The sequence below is a fragment of the Rosa chinensis genome, chromosome 7 (assembly GCF_002994745.2).
Source record: "Rosa chinensis cultivar Old Blush chromosome 7, RchiOBHm-V2, whole genome shotgun sequence".
Classification (NCBI taxonomy): domain Eukaryota; kingdom Viridiplantae; phylum Streptophyta; class Magnoliopsida; order Rosales; family Rosaceae; genus Rosa; species Rosa chinensis.
In genome coordinates, this window is record NC_037094.1 from 33,213,531 (window position 1) to 33,226,030 (window position 12,500).

The window sequence follows — 12,500 nt, forward strand, 5'->3', positions numbered from 1 at the left end:
CGGTCCTGTGCCCTAGATTGCAGGTCATTCTATGGGTTCCCATGCCCAATTCAGTGCTATCCAGTACCCTAGTTTCGGTTCACAACCCTATAACACCTGCTCTGGTACCTCCTATGCCAATATGAGCCAACCATTTTTTACCTACTCCCATCACCCCAGTCCATTGAGGATTGAACATGATCCTTTCATGATGACTTATTCTGGTCTTTACACAGCCACCATGCGCACCATGTCAGCAAGCACTGCCCCTACTACATCATCCCTTGTAACATCCCAGTACACTCAAGCCAAACATGTTTCCCAGAGCACCATGGCTATTCCCACTTTTGCTACTACAACCACAACTCACATTGTTACTCCTCCTTATGGTTTTCAGTTTATTATGAATCATCCATCCCCTCAACCATACCCTTTCCACATTTTACCTCCAAACATGTATCATACCATGCCTTACCTGACACCTTACCCATCACAAATGCCTCGTGTGGATCCCAACCTTCCAACTATGAAGCAGATGCGGCTTGAATTCAGTGTGTTCAGTGGAAGGGATCCGGTTGAATGGCTAAACAAGGCTGAACAATACTTTGAGTTCTATCAACTCCCGGAGGAAAGAAAGCTGTCAATAGCTACCATGCATCTGTCTGACAAGGCCTCGGATCGATGGTATATGTTCCGGCACGAGTTTCCCCATACTTGGCAAGGGTTGGCAGACCTACTCATGAGGGAATTTAGTGGGTACAATCGGTTAGAGTATCAAGAAGCTTTGGCAAGAATGTCACAAACCGGCAGTGTGGAGAACTACAAGGAATAATTTACCAAGTTATCAAGGAGAGCTCCTGGTTTTCCTCCTGAGGTGTTACTATCTTGCTTCATAGGGGGACTAAAGGAGGACATCCGGGTAGATGTTCAAGCTCAAAAGCCTCGGACACTATATGAGGCTTGTGAATTAGCCCAAGTATATGAGGCCAGGAATGAAAGTCATAGGCACTTTGCTAAGTCTTCTAACCATCACAGGCCTACTAGTGGTTTCCATTCTACTACACCACAGAAAGTTCCAAACCAAGGTCAACTGTTTCAAAACCATTCTACTGCAAGAACTGTGCATGCTCCAACTCCTCATGGGGGCAGACGGTTATCTCAAGCTGAATACCAAGATCGGCGAGCCAAGAAATAGTGCTTCTTTTGTGAGGAGCCCTATAAACCAGGACATAATCGCCGGAAGGGCCAGTTGATGATTATGGAGGTCACACAAGATGAGGAGGACTTGTTGAGTATAAAAGAGTCCCTCGATCAAGAGGTTCCTCCAATCACTGATATTGAGGAACCACTGATCCGGTTACATGTCATGGGAGATGGAAGCTCTAGTCCAGCAACCATGCAATTAAAGGGGATGTTCAATAACAAGATTGTTCATGTGCTCATTGATTTGGGAGCAACACACAACTTCATTCATCCACAGTTATTGAAGAATACGAAAGTACAAGTTCACCAACTTTCACCACTCAATGTCATCCTGGAAAGTGATGCAAAGATGAAAACCCGAGGTGAAGTCAACATAGAGCTTTAATTACAGCAATTTACATTTACGGACAATTTTTATGTTTTGCCTGTAATAGGTTGTGAAATAGTGCTAGGAGCCGGCTGGTTAAGATCACTTGGGGACATTTTATGGAATTTTGACTCAATGAAGATGAGATTCTGTGTTCAAGGGAGTGAGTTTTTGTTGCAGGGTGAAACCAAGACTGAGGCTACTATTATAAGCTGTAAATCCATGACCAGATTACTCAGGAAGGAGAAGGAAGCCATGCTTGTCCAGTTGCAACCTGCCCTCATGCACAATGTTATTGCAAGTCTCCATCCTCGGCTACAAGCCTTGATCAGTAAGTATGAGGATTTGCTCAATGTCCCAACCACTTTACCACCTGCTCAACCTCAAGATCATAAAATCGATTGTTGCCTAACACTCCACCCGTTAGTGTGAGGCCTTACAGATATCCTCACTTTCAGAAGGCTGAAATTGAAAAGATTGTACAAGAACTGTTGGACAATGGTGTCATCAAGCCAAGTGTGAGTCCCTTCTCTTCTCCTGTAATTTTGGTCAAGAAGAAAGACGGTACTTGGAGAATGTGTGAGGATTATAGATCACTTAATTTTGTTACTGTTAAAGACAAGTACCCTATTCCGATGGTTGATGAGCTCTTAGATGAAGTTCACGGTTCTACTATATTCACCAAGCTGGATCTACGATCAGGGTATCATCAAATCAGAATGGATGCTGCAGCTGTGGGTAAAACTGCTTTTCGAACTCACAATGGCCATTATGAATTCCTGGTTATGCCATTTGGGCTCACCAACGCCCCATCCACTTTTCAGTCTGTGATGAATGATGTGTTACGCGATTATCTGCGAAAGTTTGCTCTGGTATTTTTTGACGATATTTTGGTGTATAGCCTTACATTGGAGTCCCATCTCAAACATTTGGAGAAGGTCTTTCAAAAGCTTCAGCAGCATTCCATGAAGATTAAGAAAAGCAAGTGTAGTTTTGGAGTTTCCTCTATTGAATATTTGGACATATCATTAGTGCCTTAGGTGTTTCAGTGGATCCTGCAAATTAAGATTGAATGCATCAGGACATGGACCAAACCCAAAACAGTCAAGGGATTAAGAGGCTTTTTGGGACTAGCTGGATACTATGGGAAGTATGTATGCAACTTTGGCACTATAGCAAAACCACTTGCGGACATGTTGAAGTTGGGAGGATTTCAATGGATAGCAGCTTCTGAAACAGCATTTGACGCTCTTAAGGAGGCACTTATGAATACACCAGTGTTGGCTTTACCTGATTTCACTAAAAAGTTTGTCATAAAATGCGATGCTTCCGATATAGGGATCAGAGTTATTCTATCTCAAGAAGGTCACCCTATAGCCTATTTGAGCAAGGCTTTAGCACCTCGACATGTAGCTCTCTTAGTGTATGACAAGGAAATGTTGGCCGTTGTCTACGCCGTACAGCAGTGGAGACCTTATCTATTGGGCAGATATTTCAGTATTCACACTAATCATCGAACTATTCAGTATTTCTTAGAGCAGAAGATATCTAGCCCTACTCAACAAAAGTGGCTGCTGAAACTTGCAGGATATGACTACTCCATACACTATAAAGCTGGGAAAAATAACTTTGTACCGGATGCCCTATCTAGGAAAGAGGAATTAAGCAACATGGAGTCGGAACCCATCTCCAAGTATGGCTCATTGAACACAAGCATTGGTATTTCTTCTCTTGTTCATAGTTTTGTGAGTGAGATCCAGGCTGCTTGTTTAGTGGATCCGGAGGCGAGAGACATTATTCAACAGGTCACTCAAAATGTTAATGCTCTTCCCCATTATTCGATCACCAACTCGCAGCTAATGTACAAGGGTAAGATCTTTGTTCCCACACATGACAACTGGAAGGATAAGATACCAGCTGAATTTCATAATGGTTGAATGGAGGGCATGCTGGTCAGCAGAAAACGTTCAAAAGGATTACTAGGTCCTTTGCTTGGCCTGGACTGCATAAGGATGTCAAGACCTTTGTGGCTAGCTGCCATATATGTCAACAAAATCACTATGAAACCATCAATCGCCCAGGTTTATTACAACCCAATGTGATCCTTGAGAAGGCTTGGACAGATATTTATATGGATTTCATTGAGGGTTTACCAAGTTCTGCAGGCAAGACAGTGATTATGGTGGTTATCGATAGGTTCACTAAGTATGCGCACTTCATTGCATTAAACCATCTTTATACAGCTACCATCATAGTCCAACACTTCATCATTGGGGTTTTCAAATTACATGGAATGCCAAAATCAATTATATTCGACCGAGATCCATGTTCTTAAGTGCTTTCTGGGAGGCATTCTTTCAAGCTCAAGGTACTAGTCTCAATAAGAGTTCAGCCTATCATCCACAAACGGATGGACAGACGAAAAACCTCAATCAAACATTGGAGCAGTACTTGCGATGTGTAGTTGGTGAGAAACCTCATTCATGGGTGACTGCACTACCTTGGGATGAATATTGGTACAATACCGCTCACCACTCAGCCATTGGCATGACTCCCTTCCAAGCATTGTATGGCTATGAACCTCCTACCATCACACTCTATTCTCCAGGGTCAACCGCGGTAGAAGCAGTGGATCAGCAATTGCAAACACGAGATGAACTGCTGGCTGTGCTCAAGAGAAATTTGCAAGTGGCTCAGGCTCGGATGAAACAGTTCTACGATAAGAAACATACTGAACAGGTCTTTGCAGAAGGAGATTGGGTATATCTCAAGTTACAACCCTATAGACAACAATCGGTGGAAAAAAGGTCTGTCCCTAAACTAGCTCCTCGTAACTATGGACCATATCAGGTTGAAAAACAGATTGGATCAGTTGCATACAAGTTGAAGCTTCCACCTTCTGCTTGAGTACATCCGGTGTTCCATGTGTCTCTGTTGAAAAAAAAAATTGGTGATGCAGCTGTGGTTTCCTCTCATCTGCCCTCAAACGTAGATCCCCATAACCCCAGATGGTACCCCACCGCAGTACTTGACCGAAGAATGTTTAAAAAAGGGAATGCTCCAGTTACCAAGTGGCTCATCTAGTGGTTGAGGTCATCAGTTGAGGAGGCAACGTGGGAGGAGGCTGATGAGCTACTACAACGTTTTCCAGACTTTCAAGCTTGAGGACAAGCTTCATTTCCAGGGGAATGGATTGTTATGAGAATATAACGTATAGTCGTGCATGCGAAGCATACGTGTTCCTTAATTAAGTAATTTTGGGTAATGAGTTAATTAGGGTTATTGGTGGTTAGTTGAGTTGTTAGGTGTTGCGTCCTTCATGGCCAACACGTGTCGTTATCCATGTGAGCAGCTGGGTATATAACCCCCACTTCTGTAAACTCTTGGCATCGAGGAATATATCAGTTAATTTGCATTTATTTCTTTAATTTTCTCTCAATTCTTCCTCTCCGATTTACCATAGTTAGGGTTTCAACCTTAACAAATCTACCCAGACCTCCATTCTTCTCATTATCTCATATGGTTCCCTCCCTATTCTTCTTAAAGCACCCAAACCTCTACCGTATGGCTTTTAGTATAGTAGGCAGAAGTACCATTGTGATGATCTATAGATTATATAACGGAAAAATTTGTAGTAATGATCACCTTTATTAAGGATCTATAAAAAATATATATAAAAAATAAAAATAAAAAACGAAAGAAGAAGAAGAAGAAAACTGCGATCCCATCAAATTTTTAAGAGAACTTGCATAAAATTGAATCAGTGCAAGAGGCTAAAAAAGAAAGATTGCTGCAAAGGAAGATGACAATTAATTAAAGGTAGTGGGCTGAGCGTATGATTTAATTTTTATATATATGTTTTACCAAATTTCTAATTTAGGGTTAGTATCAGAATATTTGATTAAAAATTTAATGTAGGGTGAACTAAGTAAATAGTTCGGTGGCAATAGCCATACCCAAATCTATATCTACCATTTTTCATTTTCTAAATTTACTTATTGAAAACAACCTACCAAATGCGTTTTTCAACCATCTTTATATTCCTGTACCTGAAAAACAAAATATTGTCTCGCAATAGATTACCAATTACGAATAATGTTAGGTGAACCATCTTTTGAGATATCATCTGCATCTCACTTTATGTGATAATTGACGTGACACATTCACGTTATTTAATGAAATTCTCTATTAGGTCAAGCTTTGTGTTACATTAATTGCCACGTAAAGTGAGATGCACGTGACACCCAAAGAAGTGATTCACCTAGAGTTATTTTTCCAAATGTGCGTCCTAGTATTTTCGTGACTTTATAATAAAAAGAATTGACCTAAAAAATAATAAGACCACCAGAGCTGACCTTATATAAAATTCGCTCAATCAAAGAAAGTAACATAGGATATGATAAGCATCAAGCCCAGAGAACAAGCAATCCCTATATGTTGGATGTCCAAACGCTTATAACTTGTAGCAGAAGATCGATCTGCACCTAGTTAGCACGGCACCAAGGGGAGGAAGATCATTTTCTTCCATCAAAAATTCTAATATGGACCAAGGTGTAGGTGGACCATAGGCAAAATGAAGGGCAAAATGGGGCATTTGGTGGCAAAATATCTGATTTTTTTCCCACTAAAAGCTCAGAATCAGAATTAATCACCATTATTAATATGAAACCCAGAAGCCATTTGGAATACAACTTGAAATATTCTTTTCTTTCTCTCCATCTTCCAAATATGCCAACATACATCTGTTCCTGTACTGCAATTTTGCATGGAGCCAGCAACACTAATCAAGATTCAGATCTCTTGTAATACTAGGAAAGCAAATAATACCATACTAGAGCTCTTAAGCCACAAACCAGCAGTACTCTCTTAGCTAGCCGAGTGTGGGGTAGTTTCAGTGCATTCTAAATATAAACCACAAGTTGAATAAAGATCTAATAATATTAATGTCCTAACATCTCAGTCCAAACTTTAAGGTTTTATTATTATGAATATTATCAGAAACTTCACGAATCAACTAGAACTTTTACCATCAAACCATCTCTCAGCGAGGCACCATTACCAATCCCCCACCACCACCTTGATCTTTCTTGATTCGAAGATCTAGCTGAATTAGAAATACGAGTATAATATGTGTAATTTTTAGTCGTAATATATTGTTGTGCGTACGTCTTCTCATAAATAAAAAATAGAATGTCAATGAAGACTATGTAACAAAGTATAGCAATTGTCTCTAAGTTGAACAACAATACCATATATAGTAAACAATCATATACAGAGTGCTGGAGCTAGCAACCAAATTTGGATACAATTTGCTAGAATCTATCTTCACCGTAAAGGTGTACGTTATTAATTGAAAACTTATCTACCTCCTGAAAGATACATTGACAATTACCCAAAACTGCAATGACTATTTCTGACGCTGTGCCATAAGAATGAATTACTAGTGTGGCCGAGCTTGAGAAGTTACACCATTGCCACCATTCTTTTGGTGAATTGGAGACTTGTGATAGTTATACTGGTGTCGGCGTGCTGAACTTCCTTCTTGTCTTCTGACATTAAGTTTTGTACTTTTTGGTTTCTCCTTAACGGCATCGACCATCTCTAGAACTGCCAACACTTCTACCATGGATGGCCTGTCTTTTGGATCAGATTCTAGGCACTTGTAAATAAGCTCAGCTGCTTGGTATGCAGCTTTTATAGAGAGTTGATCTCCAAGCTTTGGGTCTATCATCTTCTTCAGCTCTTTTTTCTTAAGAAGAGAAGGCCTCGCCCACTCCACCAAATTGTGCTGACCGGCCGGTTTGTTAGTGTCGACAGCTCGTCGTCCGGTCAACATCTCCAGTAACACCACGCCGAAACCGTAAACGTCGCTCTTTACGTACAAATGTCCTGCATAAAAAATATGAGGCAAATTAGTCAATTGATGACAATTTCTTGACATCTACGTGTCTCGACTACTAGAACTAAAGATAAAAGTCAAAATGCAGGAAATTTTTTTCGGCAAATTGTGAAAACAATACTTTTTTATGAGTACGGGTCAAGTCCACAAGATCATTTTGATTACTTTATGTGGAAAGTCTATATTATTGACCCAAAAATATATTTAGTCTAGTATTGACCAAGCCTTCTTGGAGTGTCCAAGATGAATGAAATTGATTTTTTTTTTATCTTTTGGCATTTGCATGAAATTAATTAGTCAAGTCTCTCTTGACCTATAAGTTTCATCAATTGGCGTACTGCAGAGAAAAGTGATTGGTGTAGTTGAAATGACCAGCTACCTAGTCGACTTAACTATCAAAGGAATTCATTACCAAAAAAAAATCAAAGGACTTCTTCTATCGATGGTTCCAAAACTGGAAAAAGAATTGTTCATTGTATTGACTCATTACAAAATAATAAACAAGTTAATTTGTTGCAAGTCCAAACTGCTTATCGAGTGTTTTATCACCAAAGAAAAGGTCAAATTGCTCAAATTGCATGTAACATTCCTTAATGGCAAGTTTAGGGTTTAAACAGTTTGTAAAATATAAAAAGTAAACCCACACCTTATTAACTGTCTGTGAAGTTCCAAAGTTCTATGATTAAGGTTCTTTAGTTATACCATGGATTTATAAAAAGCCTATGGTTGGTTTAGTATGTGGATTAGTACGTGGACACACAATTAATTTGGAGCTATCCACCATGTATATATAGCGAGATTTTTTGGCATGGATTGATGTCTTATATCTTTCAATTTCCTGGACCAGTACACCATTGCACAAGAAAATCAATTGTCAATGAAATATTCATGTATGATTCGCTATTTGCAAGTTGCACTAGTGGAGCATATCAGCTACAACGACCACCAATAATTGAAACCTTATACTCCCATTCAGCTCTCTAGGAAATCACATTAATTTAATGTTTAAATTAGTTTTTGTCATGTTTATAGAGATGTCAATTTTATTGCTTATCAATTTGTCCCCCTTGGGCATAAGTCTAATCATGTTTGTATTTGGTTTAATTGCTTGCCCCTATCTGTGTTTCCACTGTTTCATTTCGATCAACAGGGCATGGGCATTAGTCGTGATTTCTCATTGTAAGTTTTTATTTTCTTTCAAAAAAAAAAAGTTTTATGTTGATTATTATTATTATTTGAAATATAGATAGATAGTGGATTAGTGGATCGATATAGCCACGGAAACCTAAAATCCACCTTATATGTATAGAGTTTTTTTTTTGCGTTGAAAAGATTTCATTATAAACAACAGGTAATAAAGATTGATCAAGGAAAGCAAAAAGAAGTGGAAATAGCCTAATAAAAGAACATTAGTCGAGTCGAAGAAATAAAATTATCATCCTTTGTAACCTTAAAATTATAAGACTCGCTCGTTCGCCTTCCGACAGTAATATAGTTGTGGATGATTTGTTAGGTTAGACAAATATTATACAAGTGCCTTACTTTATTGCCTATGAAAATAGAATTGTTTATAGAGCACATGAGATACGTACAATCTAAAAAAAAATTTCATTATCACATTTTGTATGGCAGCAACTTAGGGTTAAGATATGCATAATGCATGATAATATAAGGAAGAAGATATTTATCTATGGAAAATTGCAGGTATATTACCGGTTGCGACATATTCCGGAGCTGCGTAGCCATAAGTACCAATGATACGTGTTGTTACGTGCGAGTTTCCATTCATTGGTCCGAGCTTTGCCAACCCGAAATCTGAAAGTTTTGCATTGTAGTCCTGGAAAACAATAAACTATGAGTGTAACGGTATTTCTCTCAACATCGTTAAATAAGAGTCATGTTGAGAATGGTACTTACCGGATCCAGCAAAATATTGGAGGCCTTGAAGTCGCGGTAGATGACTTTTTCAGAGGTGTGCAAGAATGCAAGACCTCGCGCAGCTCCGATTGCTATTTTAAGCCTTATACCCCATGAAAGTGGTTCTTGACCATCTGCATTAAGTGAAAAACAACCCTAAAAAAATTAATGAAAACTTTTATTCTGTGCATGTAATCCATTCAATTAATTAAGATCGATGCACATGTTTCTAAATTGACATTTAGTTAATGTACGTAGCTAATTAATTAAGTTGCTAGCTAGCTTACTTCTGAAGAGATGGTTTTCCAAGCTTCCTTTCTGCATATACTCGTACACAAGCAGAAATTGATCTTCCTCGCAACAATATCCCAATAACCTAACAAGGTTTGGATGCAAATACTTCCCCAAGAAATTGACCTCCGCCTGCACAAATGAATTTATATCAACTAATTTCGTAATCAAATTTACTAGACACCGGGAACTGAGACTTCTACAGTTATAGGATCCCTCTAAACTAGCTATTATTTTATTGTTTGAAAAACCATATGATCATGATGATCATATCTAATTCTTTATATTTTGAAATTGTTGCTTGGCCGGCAAAAGCCTAACTACCCAGGAAATGCTACACATGAAATGACATGAGATGATGAGAATAAATTATATAAACTCAAACTCATTACCTCCCATTCTTGCTGGCCTTGATAGCTATCAGGGTTGGATTTCTTGACGGCGACGGCCATACCGATGCCTGCCCTAGAAGGCGCGTACGTGTTCTCGTCCACCCACCCCTTGAAAACCCTCCCAAAACCTCCCTCCCCAAGAATCGTGTCCGGTTTAAAGTCTCGGGTTGCCTTTTTCAACGCCGCAAACGTAAACTCTTTCAAGTTGGGCTTCACGATCCTTCCGGCAGTACTTGGAACCGGACATGGAAGCTTATGAGTTGCCGTTTCTGAGTTTTTCTTATTCTCCTCAGCTACAGGTCTCTGACGATCTTTAACACTAGTACTTCTCGGGATCGCTATTTCACTGCTCTCTTTCTTGGAGTCGTTCATTCTTCTTCTTCCAGCTTCTAATCCATATTGTTTGCTGCCTTTAATGTCTAACATTGTTTCTGAGTATAGTTACACGAGCAATCAGTCAAACTTTAAAACATGCATGTACCCAAGAAGGTCTCCAAAAATATAAACAAATTAGAAAGTGATCGAGTATATATACCAGGCGGGCTAAGCGCCTTAGTGGAGGGTAGGCTGGTATGATTGTTCACACGAGCTCCAAAACAGTTTCCCATCGCGATGATATCGATCACAGCTAGCACTAGTCGATCGCTCAGTCGATCTGTATTCTGCAGTTTCTGAAGTCTAACTAGTTAGGCATATTCGGATAGACGCAGATATTATATGATGTGATTCACCAAGGTTCCTGGAAAGGGAGGAGAAAGAACCAAGAAATAGCCAAGCAGGAGAAGCTTAACAAAGGGCATAGACTAAGAGGACTATAGCCTACCATCTTATATGGGAATATGGGACTTTTGTGAATTGGACTTATTCCTCTCACTCTTGATTGTGTCGTCTAATTGCTACTCTTTCCAGCCCAAAATTTGTGCTAAATTATTTAGGAGGAAGTTGGGAAACATAGAATATTAATAGTGAAAGCTCATGTTAGCGAATCGTGGACAAAATGATAAGGAAGTGCAGACCAAATATATCTTACCTAGCATTTTCTTGCAGCTGTTGGCCCCGTTGACGGGCTCATTCAATCGTGAACCTCATGCATATTTATGTATACATATAATATATCTGGGTATAATATAAATTTATGATAATTTAGCAGAACTATTAAAATCAAACTTTGCTCGTTAATTGCTTATCCATTAAGACCCGGAAGAAAGAGCCAGCCACTATCCCTAAGTTGGGTACAGTGGACTGATTTGACATTCACTTGAGATTGAGATGGAGATCTTTTCAAAAGCAAAGCCATATTTCATTTAATATTTAAGCCGGAGCTAGCACATGTTTTAGAAGTACGTCAAAAGATTAGCTCTAGTAGAGAAGGCTCGGAATGTGATCGGGATGTGTACTTTTGGAATAGCATAGCTTCATGACTTGTCACTTATCATTACAATGCTAATATTGTCATTAGGAGTGAGATTTTTCGGAAAAAAATATCAGTGCAATTATTAATATACGAACTTATATTCTGTAGTTTATGTTATCATTTTTTTAATGTGAGTGAGAATCGAACCCATAACTTTTACAAAATGATTAAGGTTATGAGTTCGATTATCACTTATATAGAATAATTATTAATTTAAAAAAAAAAAAAAACACTTAACCCACCCACCCTTACATATGTCAGTGAGAATCGAATCCATGACCTTTACAATGTGAGACCCGACTTTCATTATTCTACATACTTTTACTAAAAAAATTAAGGTTATTATTCGTGGGAGAACGTGATTACACACAAACATCCTTAACTTTTCGACCCACGCTTTGTATGGTGTGTTGAAATGTCAAGAGTCCACTAAGACTCCGACTTTCAAACGCTCTAAAAACCATTGATTAATCATTTTTCCATCGCTTTGTAGTTTATTTTATCATTTTTTAATTTGAGATCCTTTGTTATTCTACATTATTTTATTAAAAAAATTAAGGTTATTGTTCGTGCCAGAATATGGTTACACACAAACATCCTTGACTCTTCGACCCACACTTAATTTGTAGGGCACGTTGAAATGTCAAGAGTCTATTAAGACTCCGACTTTCAAACACACTAAAACCATCAATTAAATGAAAAACAGATATTTAGGCAGTAATGTACTAAGGGCAGTAAAATCCACTCCTCATTTTACAATCTACACTCTATGTTTCATTTTTTAGTAACATAAATTTTGTCTTTAGTGACTTGAATTTTGTCTCCTTATCAAAATTTCAACCAAAAATAAATAAACGAGTGTGGATTGTAAAATGGGGAGTGTGGATTTCACTCTCCTCTACTAACCATATATATCCAGCCTCAAACTCAAAGTCCCTTACCTTCAGACTTCCGTCGCTCAGGACCTGGATGACTTCCATGTGATAGACTCATCATGCTAGGTGATCAAGTATCATCAACAGTAGTTGCGATTTCACT

At 38.7% G+C, this 12,500-nt stretch overlaps 1 protein-coding gene across 3 annotated transcripts; it reads right to left on the reverse strand.

Moving 5' to 3' along the window:
• Nucleotides 1-6,773: 6,773 nt before the first annotated feature.
• On the reverse strand, nucleotides 6,774-11,102 carry LOC112180566 (probable serine/threonine-protein kinase PBL11). Of its 3 annotated transcripts, none has more exons than XM_040510124.1 (7): nucleotides 11,079-11,102; nucleotides 10,584-10,719; nucleotides 10,049-10,479; nucleotides 9,653-9,788; nucleotides 9,366-9,499; nucleotides 9,162-9,285; nucleotides 6,774-7,438 (listed from the first exon to the last, which is right to left on the reverse strand). In XM_040510124.1, the coding sequence occupies exons 2-7, from the start codon at nucleotides 10,654-10,656 to the stop codon at nucleotides 6,990-6,992; spliced, it is 1,347 nt and encodes a 448-aa protein (XP_040366058.1). In that variant the 5' UTR covers nucleotides 10,657-10,719; nucleotides 11,079-11,102; the 3' UTR covers nucleotides 6,774-6,989. The 3 variants fall into 3 exon arrangements, with proteins under 3 accessions (XP_040366058.1, XP_040366057.1, XP_024174889.1); XM_040510123.1 differs by lacking the exon at nucleotides 11,079-11,102 and adding an exon at nucleotides 10,872-11,025; XM_024319121.2 differs by lacking the exon at nucleotides 11,079-11,102 and having other exon boundaries at nucleotides 10,584-11,028.
• Between the last annotated feature and the right edge of the window lie 1,398 nt (nucleotides 11,103-12,500).